Here is an 18,515-nt window from a genome sequence, read left to right on the forward strand (position 1 = left end):
TTCTACAGTCAAGTCTGCCAGGCTGAGTGATCTAACGACCAAATAATTTTATCTGTTGATTACAGAGATCCCAACATTTCAGAGTCTTTTCCTAGGCAGAAAACAGTGATTGTCTGTGTATTTGAATGGACTTACATGCAATTTCATTTACAGCTTAAGCCCATTGCATCTGAAACAGGCTTTGGCTTAGTGTGACCATGAACTTGATTAAATTGGATTGTTATGTAAATTGTTTTACTTATTGGTTATGATTCTGTAGATTGACACATTTTTTCTTAACCTCCACCAAATAAAATGAATAAGGATTAATTATAGTATACTACAAAATCAAATGGCAGTAATGAACATATTGCTAAACATTAAAAATATTATCCTATTTTTACCAAAGTCTATCCTTTATTTAGTTTTCCTACCCCTGCTTAGGTCCTAATTTTTTTGTTTCTTCCCTTACAACAGATTGAATGGCAGCAAGCTTGAATGGCAGTATGACCGAGAGACAGCCACCTTTGGATTATGGCGTCCAGATCCGCTTTATTAATGACCTGAAAGAGTCCAGCAAGTCCAAGAAGGTGACCCGCACCTCGGGATCTTCCTCATCTTATGGCGTGGCAGTCAGAGTGCAGGGTATAGATGGGCAGCCATACGTGGTTCTCAAAGGTGGTGACAAAGGTGATTCCTATGGAGTGCAGCTGAAAAGTGGTGAACTCCCACTGGCCAATACTGATCGTCGTTCAGAGAGCTCTGATCTCTCCTACAGTAGCCTCTCAAAAACGAAGCATTGTAAGTGGAAGCAATACAGACTCTTTTCCTGAAAATCCATACCCTGTCGATCAGAAGTTACCTGTACAACATTCTAGAAGTAGTTCTTTATACAGTACATCAGATGATGAGCTCAGCAAGGTGAAACCTCAACCAGTGCAATACAACAATGAAGAACATATTTATGATGCGAAAGGGCTTAGGAGAACAAGCCCCAGAACAGCTGGCAGCTCTCCAGTGTCAAGCCAAGGGGATTATAAATCTGGTTCGCAACACAAGCCTACAACTGATGTGCTTAGGAGGTCTCAGTCTCAGGGATCTCTGCTGGAGTCCCCAGCAGACAGTAGTTTCAACCGCAGAAGCAACAACATTTGGTCTTCAGATGGCTATGAAAAGTCTCCTCATAAATCTGTTTTGCCCGAGGATCAGAGACGAAGCCTTCAGACAAGTTCTGTGATGAGCTTTTCAGAGAACCATGGAAATTCATTCCAAGAACAGAGAAATTACAGTGGTAGGGATAGATCAGAAGGAGGGTCCCATTGGTCATCTGATTCTTCATCGTATTCATCTTTAAATTCAAGGAGAACTCCAAGCAATGCTGCCCTTTCTCCTACACCAGTATCACAAGCAGACCACCTAAAAAGTGCTGGGGGCAGCTCCATTGACACCAACCCGATGGCTCCTGTTAATAGTCTCATCAGCAAATTCAACAGTAGTAGCAGTGGAGGCCAGCAGCCCAGGGGCCGTACAGGAGTCAGGTCCAGGTTCTCCACAGATGAGAGAAAACGCTCTCGTAGCCTGGATAATCGTCTTTCGTCAAGAGAAAGCTCATTTGAAGAATCCACAATTCAGAGCTCCCTTGACAGGGTTGACTTTCGAACACCCCCACAGTCACCTGGTAACCAAGCCCCAAACAACATGGCCTCTTTCACTTCAGTGTACAGTAGCAGCAGCCTTGGTAGGCCCACAAAGCAGACAGTGGTGTCTAATACCAGAGTAACAAGTAGCTTCAACAGCTCAACAGTGAATAACAACTGGCAAGATGATCAAAGAGCCATTGAACCATTTGTTGAGACACAACGGGTATCCAGCATGAAGTCTGAAATGCAGGTGAGCACATGAAGTGACAAAGACTAACCTTAAACAAACTGTATCGCCTACACAATGTTTTTAATGCAGAGGAAATTTGTTGGAGGTTTAGAAAACTAAATCTTAACTAAATTGGCACATTATCCTTAAATGTGTTATTTCAAAGTTTCATGTAATTTAAAAATGTATACAAATATTTGTTAATATACAATATGCAGGTGCTACTTCTCTGAAAGCTATATATGTTTTGTTTTTCTCAGTATTGATGCAGGAGCATTTAATACATGTGTATAGTGATTGCTGGACATATTTACAGCATGTCTTTGTTAGCTATACACCACAGTTCTCAGCACTGGTAGTAAAGTAAATTAGTGCAAAATAAGAACAGTCACCATTTCCTATCACTTGAACTACTGAACAAAAGAAATGAGACGGCCTGTTCGGCATGCTTATCCAACTACAATCTTCTATTTTATTTGAGGAATTGATAGAAACTGTAAAGAATATCTGTATTGAAAGATCAGTTATGAGTTTTACTTTGTTGTTGATATAAATATGACTCAAGTACTCCATGATCCAATTTACTCATGTTACCATAGGCAGAACTCTTTAAAATTACCAGATTACCAGAAAGGCAGATGGTGGCAGCCACTTTGCTCATAGATTTGTTGCATTCTAACACAGTGTGCTCCCAGATTCAGATATTTCCATTTCAGTAGATGATGGCTGTGTTACTTGTACCTGATCACAATATACTGTGCCTTTATGCCATAGATTTGTTTTCTTCCAGCTTGGAAAAAAGGTCGAGTCACGGTTTTTCCTTGGTGCCTAATATATGCTTTGCCTCTGCTTCAATTGGAATTCCAAAAGTTATGGCTAACAGCCTCCTCTTGCAAAGGCAAAAGAGATTTTGATATCACAACTGAGTCTACAAACATGGAAATTATACAAATTACATTATACAGTACTGTAAATTAATAAAAGTGAGTCCAATTTGAATGCCAGATACACTAGAAGGCATTGTGGACACCAGACCATCACACCTATGAGCATTTTGCACATTCTGTTCCACACCCTTGGCCTTTAATATGGAGTTGCCCCAAGCCCCCAACCTTCCGGCACTTATAACAGCCTACACTGTTCAGGGAAAGCTTTCCATGAGATTTTGGAGTGTGCTGTGAAAATTTGTGCCTTTTCAGCCAAAAGAGCATTTGTGACATTGGCTTAAAAGACCTGGCTCACAATCTGTGCTCTGACTCATCCCAGAGGTGTTCAGTAGGGTTAAAGTGGCAGGGCTCTGTATGGGCAACCCCATTTCCTCCACACCAAACTTGTCAAAATCTATCTTTATGATGCAGGCTTTGTGCACAAGGGCATAGTCTGGCTGAAGCAGAAAAGGGCCATCCCCAAACTGTTGCCACAAAGTTAGATGCACACCATTGTCTTAAATTTGTTTGCTATAGCCTTAACAGTACCCTTCACTGGAACCAAGGGGCCTAGTTCAAAACAGTCCTGAAAAACAGTCCCAGATTCCTACAACAAACTTTACAGTAGGCACTATACAGTCCAGGAGTTCTCCTAGCTTATGTCAAAGCAGATTCGTTCATCAGACTGTCAAATACTGAAGTATAATTCCTCACTCCACAAAATGTTTTCTCTCCTCCAGAGAACAATGACAGCTTGCTTTACACCTTTCCAGCTGAGACCTGACATTGTGTATGATAATCTTAAGCTTGTGTGCAGCTGCTTGGCTATGAACACCCATTTCATGAAATGTAATAAAGAGTGTGGAGTGACTTGCAAAGTCCCAAAAATAGTTTCAAAATAGTTAAATGTGTCTCGAACAGTTTATAACAAAAGACTAGAAAATAAACAGGAACACGATGAAGCTAAAGCATAAATCAGTTGCTTAAGCTGCATTACTTTTTTTCTTAAGTCTAACCAGGAGCTCCATTCTCTTGAGTGTTCAGGTCATGAGTGAGACTCCTCCTTCTGGGTATGGGCTTTTTTATATGCTTCAGCTCAGAAGAGATGTGACTTATGGGAGTGATGGGGCCAAAGTCATTTGATCTCCTGGGTTGTCTTCTCTGAATTGTGGAGGGAAAAATCAAGACAGTTAGAAACAGAGCCCCATCTCACCCTGAGGTAGTACGTATACCAGATCAGAATTGGCAAGGTCATCATCAGACGCACATGCATGGCAGAGCTTTTCTGTTTGGCTTTTAAGAGTATCAATGGATAAACTACAAAAACAACAGATCTAGGGGTTGTCAAGTTTATTATATAGCTAATCTCCATACTCATTCTAATTGACTTCCACATATTCTACCACAGTTGTGGCAGTTTTGAAAAATCTGTCTCTTTGTTCAGCAGCTAAAGTCCACTCCAGATCTCCTTCGAGACCAGAAACAAGTGTCTGGACTGTGTGGAGAGGAAGAGCAGGCCAAGCAAGTCATCTTCAACATTCTTCGAGAAGGGTCAGTATGACAATTTTATTTTGTGGTCCATGTGTCTTAGATCATTATACATAGTTTCCAACCATCTGAACCATGGTGGCTCAGAAAATAAAAATTGTTAGAAACATTGGACCCCAAGAAGAATTGTTTAAATGCTACTGCAGAGTCCCAGTCCATGAACGTTTACTTGGGATTGTATTTGTAGATTCTCTTTATACTCCCAATTTTATATATTTTGGTGCTTTTGAAAAAAGAAATAAAACCAGATTGATTTAACAATTTTTATTCTTATTGCATCATTGGCTTCTTGTAGTAGATTTTTTTCTTAACATTTTGGGTAATTTGAAACAGTTGTATTAACAGTAATGGAATGGTGTCCTCTCATAAAGCAAAAATACTCAATTGAAGGAAACATTATATAACGGCATCCGGGCATTAGAAGCAAACAGCTAATTTACATGATGGCCTGCCCAGTTCAAACATTAACGCTTTTCCTCCTGTGGGCACTTGCTGCTGCCACTGTTCTTGTTACTGTTATTACTGGTGGTGTCATTAAAATGGTAGTTATTTATGTGCATAGTATTTTTCTGTTTCTGTACAGTTACTGTTACCTTTTAAATAAAATGTCATTAATATCACTCTCACCAAACAGAGAAAGAAGAGGCAGGGGTGGTGGTGGCATCATTGCTGTGTGCTGGTTGGAGGTTTTAGCAGTGAATGAAACTGTGATGAAATAGAAAAACATAAAGAGGAATTAGTGCCATGTTTTACAAACCCCATTTCTAGATTCTCCATGTCTTTTGTCACTTTTATTTCCATTGCAAAGGCAAGACAAAAGTTGATACATCGCCCAAATAAAAACAGTACACTGTGTATGTATATAGGAACAAGACTGATGCCACATTGCACTAAAAACAGAACAACTTAACATAGAAATGCCACATTGATTCTCATAACTTTGAAGAAGATGACTCATAACTCAAAAAAGGTTATTAAATAAAACTCCTCATTAATGCAAAAAAAAAAAAAGTATTACTCTAACCCCATATGTCGATGGATATCTGTATTACAAGAGAATAGGACACGGGCAGTTAGAAACTGCAGACCAAAAGGCCGAGACTCTGGGGAAAATCCGAAATTGTATGAAGAAATCCATATTCCAAGTCCAACACGGGACCACCAGTACTAACAAGACAGAACCCACAATGCCTCAAACCAAAGAAACAAAGCGATTCAAAGCCCATAACAATTAAAACACAGCACTAGATGGTAGTAAAGTTCAAAACAAGTTCTAGTTTCATAGAAGAATGGTGGTGAAGCAGCAGTTTAAGGGACTGAAAAATGCAGAAGTACTGTATACATAAAAGAGGAACATGCCAGTCGCTTGGAAGTTATCAGTGGTATGTGAGATTTAAAGACGATCCTGCAGAAATTGTTTAAAGTCCAGTTCATGACCTATTTTCATTTACATTTACATTTATTTGCTTAGCAGACACTTTTAACAAAAGCAGCTTGGAAGAGAGCTCAACATAATCGAGTAAGCATCAGTCTGGGGGACTGTTTAGGGGCATGTGTTAGAAGACTAGGGTGTAAAATTTATCATCACAAGTGAAGGGCACTAAACCAAACAGAACACCACAAAAATAGTAACTTTCCTTATTTACAAGAACCTGTCAAAGCCATTATCTATTAGATATTCACAGAACAAGAGAGTCTTTGTTACTGAAGTCTTAGTCAAGAAAAAAAATCACTTGCCTTCAGAGAACAGATTTGGAGTATTGTTTGCCTTCAAAGAATGTCTGTTGCTTGGAAAAGTTGCCAAGCTTTAATATTAATGGCCTTGGGCAGGAAGAAATTAGATTAGGCATAAGGACCCTATGACACCACTCCACTACAGGCATGAAATCAACAAAGCCTGTTCAGAAGTTGAGTCGTCTCCATTTTCAGCATTTTCTTTAATTCCCAAGATATTTCTGCACTTTCTGTCTTTCAGTGCAATATACCACCAACGTTTCTGGTATCGTAATTTTCATTTTATGGTAGCTGGTAGTTTCTATCATCATTTTATACTCAGATGAGATCCTGCTCAGTTTTAACTTTTCATGTTATTTCAGAGAATACTAAGCTCAACCAGTAAACTCTGCTGTAAAGGTTCATACATTTCAAAGATCTGGTTAATGATAAAGTACTTCAAAGAGAGTTGTTCATTATTATTGTTATTATTATTATTTACTAACTAGCCCTGCACTGATTCAGAGCCTTCACGTGGGGAAGTGGTATGAAAGAAAAAAAATTATTAACTGCTTGCAAGTTACTAATGAATAAAAAACTAACAAACCTGTTTTGCTATAATGGCAGGTTATTCATAAAGGCGTCTGTCATAAGACAGGGTGCAGTAAGCTGACCAAGGACAGTTTCCTTTTTTGGAACTCGTCCGTTAGACACAGGATTGATTGAACTATTCCTGTCTTCCTCGGAGATCTCCTTCCACAGTGGTTTGCATGACCAATGATCCCCTGAGCAATGCCATCGGGAGCTGTGCACTCCTAATAGCGCCACCCATGGCAGTAAAGTCAGAGGTGAGCTCCTGACTATGACTCGCTCAAATGCAGTCCCTTCCCACCAAGGATCCATCCAAAGTAGTGCAATTACATGCCTTCCCTCGTCATCCTGCACACGGCTTGCCACGTGGAGTCCCAACAGCAAGTGAAGCGGTGTGTGTCAAGTTATTTAGGTTTACTGCATTAATGTCTACCCAAACTTGAAAAAGGCCTTTAGCTGATTAAAGAGGACACATGGAACAACTCTTCCTTTTAGTTATTTATGTTGTTTAATAATAAACAGGTTGCAAGAGCAATAGTAACAACAGGAACAGGATTGAAGTAGGGAGTAGGTTGATAACCTTAAATAAACATAGAAAATACAAGAAAACTCATATTTTCATTCATGCTATAACAATTTTGTATATACATACCCTCCTTTATTATTTCAAACATGCGCTATTTTCAGTTAATGTGCGTTTATTTTTCTTAGTACTTACTTATTCTTTTACATAAATAGCAGCCGTCACTAAGTCAGAAACGTTTCACATTAAAAAAGGGATTTTTTAAACATACCAGTGACGTCCCCAAAATCAGCTAACACATTAAGCTTTCTAATTCGTCCCTGATGCTTTTTTCTTTTTCGTTCACAATTGCCTTCTCTGTGCCTTCTTTTAACAACTGAGCGTCTCTTCCGTGCAGCAGTACGCTGACCCTGACTTCTGGAAACAGTCTTTCCCTCTTCACACTCAATCTTTATTTAAACAAGCATACACAAGATCGATTGTCTTTTTTTCTCTCTCTCAAACAACAAATAACGTTTAAGTACAGCTTAACAGTGTGATTGGGGATTGCACAACCTCACCAGTACCGACATCAACAACTCCCTTGTGCAGGCTCTTTCCTTCTTCGGTCTCCCACTTCTTTCTTCTTCTTACTTACTTGGCTGATGCCTTTTTCTATGGTGACTTGAAGTATTTGAGATAAAATTGGTTATAAAATGTATTTTATTTTTCTAATTGGAACACAGGAATGTGAAGCAACTTGCACATGTTCACACTCCTGTATTGACAACAGCAGAGTTTGAAACCATAACCTCAAGTTGTAAAGTCCATAGTATAGATTCCTAACGATAGCCAAGATATTTTTTTTTACTGTATAACTTAAGTAATAGGGAAAGGGTGAGAATTATAAATAGAAGGAAGAAGTGATTGTGTCTGGGGTGCTGGTTCACCCTGCATCCATCAACAACCAAATGTCATGTGATCTTCCAGGAAATTGCATTTCTCTGGAATTATTACTAAGTTTAAGTAGGAAACATGTTTAATTACCCTTTTTTATTCATATTTTTCAAACTTCTTTCCTCTATGCAAATTTACCCTTGAAGAAATCAATTAGCAAGTCATATAAGCACTCAAAACCCATAATGACAGCATAACATTTTTTGGATTTAAAAGAAAGCATCAAGCTTTCACACTGAAATTGCATAAAAGCAACATTCTCAAACACGCTTCAGCTAATTCATGGTTCATTTGGTGAACCCGTCAATTTAAAAAAATAGTTGTATGTTAATGTTTGAAATATAATTTATAAAACTGTTAATAAATTACACCCAAAAGCAATAGAAGCAAACTAAAAAACACTAAGATTGCAATATTGCATAAACGGGCATGTGTTAACAGTATAACTTTGAAAAACTATTGGTGTGAGTAATTTGTTTTTTGGCCTTGACCCAGCCACCTGGAAATGCACCTGATGCTTGAGTCTGGAGTCCTGTCATATTCTGTGAGCATGTTCTTGTCAAATGCATAGCAGTAGCATTGGTGAGAGGGAGCTGACATTTGAAACCAAAATGTAAGGATTTGTGCTTTTTGTGTTTATTACTACCCTTGGTCAACATGGAATGTGTTATTTTTGTCATATTAGGAGACCCTTTTAGATTTCATAAAAGGTCAATCTTTTTATTAGTTCACATAGATTGATGTGGTGGTGTTGAAAAGAACCCACTAGTGTGAGTAAAGCAACAGAAAAGTTGGCCGTACGTTGAAAAAACACTCGGGGGTGAGACATTTTAACTGTTTGGGCAACAGAATCACTGAGTTATTCATAAAAAGCTATATTCTTTCTTCTCTCTGTCTGATTTATATAACACTGGCAGATAACAGAAGCACAAATTGCCTAACTATTCATCAGATATTTCCTGCTTTCAAAGGTCTTTAGACAAATTGGCAAGCAGAATTCCCATTACCAGCATTCCCGGACTGTCATTATTGCATAATATGGAATTTCCTTTCTTTATCAAATATTTTCATTTTCTGATGCATTATCACTTTTGGACTTCCATCTGCAAACTACAGAACTTTTGCCCCCTTGTGGTTCATCATATATTAAGCCATATTGAAGATATCCCTGCCTTGCTTTGAGCCTTCGACCTGCAGATGCATTTCACACTCCATAAAGAGTGTGATAAGCCAGGCTTTCCACAGTGTATCATTATCCATAGACATTTTCCAGTGTGCCTGTTCATTTCTGTTTAATGTTGTTTCATATATCCTTTGCAGATCCATGTAAACCAGACTAGGCTCAACCTGAGTAGATTAAATGCATGAAATATTCCACACAATGCAGTGTTCATTATCCAAAAATATTGCACAGAGGCATATCCCTAGGGTCCTATTATTATGCATAAACTATAGGCTCTTAGAATATTATATTACTCTAACATAAATGAATACAGGGTGGCACGATGGCACTGCTGCCTCGCAGTTAGAAGACCTGGGTTCACTTCCTGGGTCCTCCCTGTGTGGAGTTTGCATGTTCTCCCTGTGTCTATGTGGGTTTCCTCTGGGTTTCCTCCCACAGTCCAAAGACATGCAGGTTAGGTGCATTGGCAATCCGAAATTATCCGTAGTGTGTGCTTGGTGTGTGTGTGTGTGTGTGTGTGTGTATGTGCCCTGCGGTGGGCTGGCGCCCTGCCTGGGGTTTGTTTTCTGCTTTGCGCCCTGTGTTGGCTAGGATTGGCTCCAGCGGACCCCAGTGACCCTGTTGTTAGGATATAGTGGGTTGGATAATGACTGACTGAATGAATACAATCACTACAGGGTGCTTGTTAACTAGAACTGTGCAACTGCAATGCTGTCGTATCAGAATAGTGAGGAATGCTGCTTCTGCATAACTGGCAATAAAGCATTTCCTTTTCCTTAACTTTGTCTTTTATATTTAATTTCACATTTTCTTTGTGAAAGATGTCTTAAAGTATGATACAAGACAAAAGCAACAACCGAGTTTGTCAATCTCCGTTAAGTGTTTGTAATATGATTCTTGTTGTTTAGGATATCTTTCTGTGAGATACTGTGATTATGACACTACCAAAATGACAAAAGATACATTTACACTGTAACCTTACCCTCATTCTTCATGAGCAAGTCTAATTGCATCCCATGTGCACTCTTGTAGATTAGGCTGAGCAGGTTTTAAAATGTTATGTTAGTTTAATTCAAGAGAGCCATGGTTAGTGGTCTGCTTGTGAATCACAAGCCTAAGTGGAGCACTAAATCAGGATCTGATTTTCTAGTCTGACCTCCTCTTTTCACTTGTTTGTGATTTCTTTTCTTATAGAAACAATGAGAATGAAAATAGTGTGAAACGAAAAGTCAACCTTGTGTTTGAGAAAATCCAGGGATTGAAAGTAAGTGCACACCTTGGTATTGAAACAAAGGAATGGTTGCATTATGTAAATTTCTTCTTAATTTCAACAGATCAAAGTTAGTCCATACAGAACTTGCTTCGTTTGCCAGTATACTATAGATGTTAAATAAGGCAATATTAGTATGTTAGATGACTGTTTTTAACAAGAAAGATACTGCAGATAAAATTATCCAAATATTGCTTAATTTTTAATCGCTTGATATTTAATTATCTCTTTTATAAAAGAACACAAGCCCCTGCAGTGAAAACCAGTCTGCTGCTCTTCAAAAGGATAACCTGGAGAAGAAAGTTTTAGAGTTACAAAGGCAGCTAAATGTAGAACGAAAGGTACTGGTGCCTTGCTATTTTTTAATGTGGTGATCCATGTAGTTACAGTATATACCCAGTGAAATGAGTGTCCAGGTTAAAACTTCACACTAACTATTTGACACTTTTATTAGAACACATTTTTTTAACATATGTGTTTATGAAAGTGTCAGTTTTAAAGTATCCTGAAAATCCTTTTGCCTTCTTCATTTTAATGATGTATCTTGATTAAACACATCGTTATAATCTATATGTTTTTAGTGTCACATTTAAAGATTATTGGTAGTTTTTATGTTTCACAAAAAGCAGCTATGAATTCTTCTTTTGTTATTCCTCTCGATTTTCCGATGTCTTAATTGTACCAGTATAGCAACTAAACATGATCAGAATGAATGTTACTTCTTATCTTATAGCTCTTACAGTACATGTGTTTCTCTCATTAAACAGAGTCGTCAGAATTCAACAGGCCAGAATGAAGCAAAATTACATGCTGACCTTGAGGACAGTCGGGACAAAATTGTGGAGCTGCAGGAATTGATGAACAGGAACAAGAATGAGTTGCAGTCCTCGGTTGCTGAGTAAGATGGAGAGGGTGGTAGAATGTGTGTTACAGTACATTGAGCATTCCTAGGTGAACCCATATTTGATCTCTCAGCAGAAATAACCTGTTGGTTAACAATAAAACAGTGATGTCTAAGTGTATGAGAAATCTTCAGACTGATTTTGAACAAGTCAAATGAAGGTGTTCTATGGTTTGGAATGACTTCACTGTTTTGGCTCTTTTATCTGTTGAGACTCACTATGTTTATGTAATCAGGTTGATGCAGGTTCGAATGGAAAAAGAGGCAGTTGAAACTCGAGTTCGAGAACTTGAGGACAATCTATCAGCACTTCAAGAAGAAATGAGACAAGATAATTCTCTCCAGGCTGATAAGGATGTTCTGGAAACGGTATGTTGCCTGTTTCTATATTGTATCATGGTTTTTTTTGTTTGTTTGTTTGTTTTTTTTTTTTCCCCAAAATGTTTACATATAGTACCCCTTAGAAGGCACTGGGGATTTATTGGAGATTTATGATAACTTATTTATCACTGGTTGGGTGAGTATGTACCACATAAAGTACAGTCAATTCTCACTATCCATAGAGATTACTTAAAACAAAATTCAACAGATATGGAAATCACAGCTGCTGAAGCATTTATCCTATGAAAAAAATGGGGTTAGTTTCTGATGTGGCACCCTTAGTTTTTTCCCCTTGAGGCTCGGCAGTGCTCCTTTCACAGGTTTAACTACATAAACCTTGTTATGACTGTCACTTCCTCTATAGTCAGGTTTGATTGTCTTCCACCAGAGACTGCGAGTGACTGCTGCCGAGCCAAGGACTTCACTAAACCATCCAATTGGTAGTAGCAACAAGCTACTGTATGTACAAAGGGTGTGGACTTATAACTCACACTTCTTATAAATACCTTGTTTGCAATTGCAAGCCACAGTCCTCATCATGAATGGAGTTCAACAAGATGTCTGTACCTCTCAGTGCAGGGTTGAAACATGTTGATCCATCCAGTGTAGCATGCATACAACCTCAGAGCATGACAGACACATTATTGTTCAATCTCACGTTTCACTGCTGAACAATGGGCCTCTCACATGTTCAGGAGTGGGTGTGATTAGACCTTAAGTGCCAGGAAATGCATTACACTTTTCATAGCAAGATAAGCCAATCTGCGGGAGAGGAATACATGGATAGCAAGGATTTACTGTATTTTTCCATCATATTAAACAATCTGTGATGTTTTGCACAGTTACAAAGGCTAGGACCAAACAATTGTGCTAGAGTTCTCAAAGCAGCTACTGATTGTGCCAGCCTTAGTATTCAGAAAGCTTTGCTTAGAATCGTCTGTCCCTTTTTACTGTTTGGCTAGTATTTATCAAGAAACAACATAAACATTTGGTAATGGAATGTATGATGATTTCTACAGTGACTTCAGAAAAGCTTAATATAAGGTACTCTGTGAGAGTCCAGTCACCAAAATAAAACAAGATGTATAGATAGGGTCAGGATTAGGTGAAATACAGAAAATAATTTATCATGCTAGGGTCTTTTTCTAACTTGGAAGATTTCATAATTTAAATCCTGCCAAGATTAATACTGGGCCCATTGTTTATTATTTGAGTAAAACTTTGCTGAAATTTTCAAATGAAGCTAAACTTAGATGGGTTGGCAGATATCTAGCATTAATTTAAGTAAAGAGACGTGGACCCGAGCTGAATTCACCTTACATAGTGTAACAATCTCAAACCTGCTTAATCCGATTTAGAATGACTTGGGCCAGCTCGTACCCCAGCAGCAGCGTTGTGGCCCAAGATGGAAAACAACTCTGGACAGGACATCAATCCATTTCAAGGCCCACTCAGTCTCTCACACACACACCCACACACACACACACACATAGTCATATTGCCACCAGGACAGTTTGGATTTGCCAGTCAAACTTTTCTGAGAATGCAATGTTTATAGTCAGGCGATTATGCTTATGCTGTATAACCCCCTTTTAAGGTCACATCTTAAACATTTTGTGTACTATTGATTTGCATATTACAAACACATAGCAGTCTAAAATAATTTGGAGAGAAGTTCTGTTGGAATAATATAAGGCCTGTTAGGCTGGAGGTGTGAAGAACACCTAAACGACTTCAGTCTACCCATCTTAAACAAAGTCTGGTGGGAATAAGTTGTAGAAATAGTTATTTAACAAAACAGTGGAACATAAATAAAAGAGTACATTACTCACACGTTTTATAAAAGATTTTTAAAGATAGGGAACAGTATTTGTATGGAAAATGTTAACCTAGCTCAGTGTTTCTCAAATAGTGGGGCGCACCCCCCCTGGGCTCCGTCAAGGGGGGCACGTTTGACCTCGGGGAACATGCTTTTTTATTTTTATTTTAAATTTAGAATGCACTTTAAATCTTTTCTGTTACATTTAATAAAGCCATATCCTTTGTTGTAAATTGGTCCATATTTCCTTTTTTTATTATCTTATACGTTAATAAGGATACAGTGTTATGCAGAGGTGTACTTATTACAATTTTATAGACAAATGATACTATTTATAGTCGTGGCCGGGGGGGGGTTTGCGGCGCAAGATGTTTTCTTCTTCCTCATGACAGAAAATAATTGAGAAGCACTGACCTAGCTGTTGAAAACAGTACATTGGCGGTCAAGTCTTTCAGTTGGGACAAGTTTGTTGGTGCCCCTCCATTAAAAAAGAAGAAATCACAATTGTCTCTGAAGTAACTTGAAACTGAGAAAAGTAATTGGCCCCCATGATTTTGTATTCCATATTTTACAAAATTCGGACTTTGCTTTAAAGTTTAGATTGAACAGAATATTCCATGTAACACAAATGAAAATGGCATGGACAAAAATGATGGGACCCTTAACCAAATATTTTGCTGCACACTGCAAACAAGTAATTCCTATACCACTCAGTCAGGTTTCTGCACCTGTCAACAGGTAGTCTGGCCCACTGTTACTGAGCAAAGTGCTCCAGCTGAGTTAGGTTTGAAGGGTGCCTTCTCCAGACTGTATGTTTCATTTCTTTACATAGATGTTTGATAGGATTTAAATCAGGGCTCATAAAAGGTTACTTCAGAGTAGTCCAGTGTTTTGTTCTTAGCCAATTATGGGTGCTTTTAGCTGTGTGTTTGGGTTCATTATCCTGTTGGAGGATCCATGACCTGTGATTGAGACAGCTTTCTGACACTGGCTAGAACATTTCGCTCCAGAATTTCTTGATAGTCTTGAGATTTCATTGTTCTCTTAGGAGACTCAAGGCACCCCAAGCCAGGTGCAGCAAAGTACCCCCAAAACATAACCGAGCCTCCACCATGTTTCACAGTAGGTATGGTATTCATTTCTTTGAAAGCTTCATTTTTTCATCTGTGGACATAGAGATGATGTGACTTGCCAAAAAGCTGCAGTTTTGTCTCCTCTATCCAAAGGACCTTCTCCCAAGAGCATTTTGCTTATTATGCATTTTAGCAAATTCCAATCTGGCTTTTTTATGGTTTTTTTTCCAAGTCTCGGTGGTCTTCTCTTGAGCCCACTGTCACTCAAAAAGTGACAGATGCTGCAATCAAACACTGATAGACCTTGACCTTGAAGTTAAGTGCGTATCTCTTTGGAAGTTGTCCATGGCTTTTTATCTACCACTCTCACCATCTTCTGCCCATTCTGGGGTCAATGTTTCTCTTGCAGCTGCCTCCTGGGAAGTTGGCCACAGTCCCACAAACTTCTTATAATGATATAACTGTTATTACAGGAACATCAAGCTGCTTGGAGATGGCCTTATAGCCTTTGCCTTCAACATGCTTGCCTGAGGAGATCAGAAATACAATTATAGACCACTCTCTCCTTTGCTTTCTCTTGTCTATGTTCAGTCTGGGATACACGATGACACCAAACAACAAAGTGACTGCTTTTCTCCATTTTAATAGGCTGAATGACTGATTGCATGATTGGAGACACATGTGATACTAATTAAAGAAAATAGCTAGTTTAAAAAAAACACTCTAATCCAATTATTTATGATCTTTTCTAGAGGTACCATCAAATTTGTCCAGGCCATTTTAGAATTTAAGCAATACTTCTCTCTTTTCACACTTGCTTTGCTGTACTTGATTTGTATCGTCTTTGATAATATCTTAATTGTTGTTTTAGCAATGGTCAAGCTGAAATTATCGAGTAAGTGACACACATTCACTGTCTCATCTAACCTAACAGAATAGACTACCTCACATGCACAAAGAGAGGACATAGGCGTGGAGAGCCTTCATACCACAAGTTAAGCCTAAAAATGAATGATAAAACAGCCTCTCAATCTACATTGTTAAATTTAATTGCAAGACTTGAATTATCCTCACTCTCGTGGAGGTGATTTGTCTTTAAAGAGACTGATGTTGCTTAAAAGAAGGCAGTCTGTAAACTGCCGAAAATTCATTTCAATGGATTATATTTATTTCTGTAAGAATCAATAACCTATCAGGCACATTTTATTTCACAAGCCAACTTGGTTGGGGGCCTCGATTCCAAAGCATATTTTTTACTTTAATTATTTAAAACACTCACACAGATAAGGGTGCAGAGGGTGACACAAGAGAGGGAGCAAACAAAGGTCTTTTAGCAGCTATTTCAAAAAAAATACAGGATTTCTGAGAAGGTGAGTCTCTGCACACTGCCATTAACAATACAGTAGATCAAGAGCTACTTGATGATACCTGAGGTAGACAGTGATATAAATCCACTTTAGTGTTAGAAAACACAAGAAGTACATTTCCCCAAATTGAGGAAACTTTCAAAAAATGACCTGTGTATCCCTGTTTCAGGCAGCCCTTCTGAGAGGACTTTCAGCACCAGAGTAAATTTTGTAACATGTAACTGTGCTTCAATGAAGCCAGATGCTCTGCACAGACTGGTGTTTCTGTCGCACAACAAAGTTTTTTTTTTTTTTTTTTTTCTGATTTCTTAGTGCAATATCGGACAGAACTTGAAGTTAATAATAATATTTAATTTTTTTTAAGTATGTTAGGTTTTTGTTTTTGCTTGTATGCTGCACAATTCACCTTACAGCAGAGCAGTTTGTTTGTCCAGTCTGTAATGTTCATGCCCTATAGTTCAATTATGATTAGTATTTTATTCCCTTTAGATTCATATCTTGCTTACATTAAAAGTAAGTGTCTGTTTAAATGCTCTCATTATAATAGTTTTGTTACTCTTTTGTTTATATCCTTTAGGCCACTTTGAAATGGTTTACTCATACTTGGCACTGTTTGATGTCAGTAATACTTTGACTGGTAATTTTAATGTTTTTGTGTTATTGTACTTCAGTTTTAAGTAAATAAATAAGACCCGTTTTCCTTAACTATTGATTTCATTAATCTTATTAGTAAGCTACAATTAATATCATATTAACAATATCTAGATAGATCAATAAGACTTACAAAGCAAAATACAAACACGTTTTTAAACCAGGCAAATTATCATTATCATCAAAGTCCCAGGTGATATAGAGATAACTTTTTGCCAATATTGTACACCTCTATATCACACTAACTATTGTGTGTAACAGTGTGTTCTCTAAGCAGGTTATCGCATCTAACATGTAACGCAATGTATTTTAATAATAACTCCTCTTCTTCTGGCTTCTCCCATTAGGGGTTGCCACAGCAGATCATCTTTTTCCATATCTTCCTGTCCTATGCATCTTGCTCTGTTACTCCCATCACCTGTAAGTCCTCTCTCACCACATCCATAAATCTTCTCTTAGGCCTTCCTCTTTTCTTCTTGCCTGGCAGCTCTATACTCAGCATCCTTTTCCCAATATACCCAGCATCTCTCCTCTGCACATGTCCATACCAACACAATCTCGCCTCTCTGATTTTGTCTCCAACAAGTGTCCAACCTGAGCTGACTCTCTAATGTACTTGTTCCTAATCCTATCTATCCTCATCACATCCAATGCAAATCTTAGCATCTTTAACTCTGCCACCTCCAGCTTTCTGGTCAGTCCGTCTCCTACCCATATAACAAAGCTGGTCTCACTACTGTCCTGTAGATCTTCTTTTTCACTCTTGCTAATACCCATCTGTCACAAAATACTTCTGACACTGTTCTCCACCCATTCCACCCTGCCTGCTTTCTCTTTTTCACCTCTTTTTTAACAATCCGAGTTACTCTGTACTGTTATTCCGAAGTGTTTAAACTCATCCACATTTGCCATGTCAATGATGGATAGTATTTCAGTTCATTTGAATATCACCGTGAACACTATCAATAACTGTTTTATTTCACTTTTACAGTTTTTTTTTTATTATATAAACTGATGATATTATGCAAATGCATGACATTGTGTAGAGTAAAGCATTTTAATAGTTATTTAAACAAGAGTTTAGTTTCTTAAGTCGGTGTGTTTGAACAGAATATAAAGAGACAAGCATAAATCAAAGTTTATAGGCCACTTGCTCCTGCCAGATTTTGTTTCTCAGACCACAGATTTTTCTTAAAACTGGATCGTATCACTTTCTCATAATAATTTAGAGTTCAGTTGGGAAAGGAACAGCAGCTAATAAGGCCACATGTCATGTCATTTGTCTTGTTTCGATTGTGTATCATAAACCATAAGCTATTGGATTATCTCCTTCTGCTGTTTACAGTAAAACACGAATGAACAATGACAGTATGGATTCTATCCCATAATAATTGGTATCCACGTAGAGTACTTAATTCCTCAGAATGGAAAAAATAAGCTTTAAAGAGCATTCGTATATTTTTTCATCTAGCTTGCATTTGTGTTCAACATAAAACACTAAAACTGTTATTTAAATATTTCTTTAAATGAAAGACTGGTAGCTTTAGTAAATCACTTTGGATTATAAAATTAGTCAATGTTAAGGATTAAAATAGCAGTTTTGATGTTTTCAACATAGCTGTCTATCTAATTCTAACATATCGGTACTTGTTAAGTAAGTTGTCTGGCTTATTATAATAAAAAAGAATTCTGTTGCTTGTAAGGGCCAACGAGACTGGGACTGTTATGTTTGTGTTTAAAGTGCTTTCTTTATGTTCAGTCCAAGCTTAAGCAAAAATGAAGTGG

At 37.9% G+C, this 18,515-nt stretch overlaps 1 protein-coding gene across 1 annotated transcript in view; it reads left to right on the plus strand.

The window, feature by feature from the left end:
• Positions 1-18,515, plus strand: part of LOC120524695 (cingulin) — a 136,073-nt gene that overhangs the window by 72,061 nt on the left and 45,497 nt on the right. The window contains 7 exon segments of the mRNA XM_039746520.1: positions 457-693; positions 695-1,869; positions 4,219-4,325; positions 10,463-10,532; positions 10,778-10,879; positions 11,306-11,436; positions 11,676-11,808. Coding sequence (XP_039602454.1) covers positions 462-693; positions 695-1,869; positions 4,219-4,325; positions 10,463-10,532; positions 10,778-10,879; positions 11,306-11,436; positions 11,676-11,808 — 1,950 coding nt within the window. The 5' untranslated portion in view covers positions 457-461.

This window comes from Polypterus senegalus, chromosome 1 (assembly GCF_016835505.1).
Source record: "Polypterus senegalus isolate Bchr_013 chromosome 1, ASM1683550v1, whole genome shotgun sequence".
Classification (NCBI taxonomy): Eukaryota; Metazoa; Chordata; class Cladistia; order Polypteriformes; family Polypteridae; genus Polypterus; species Polypterus senegalus.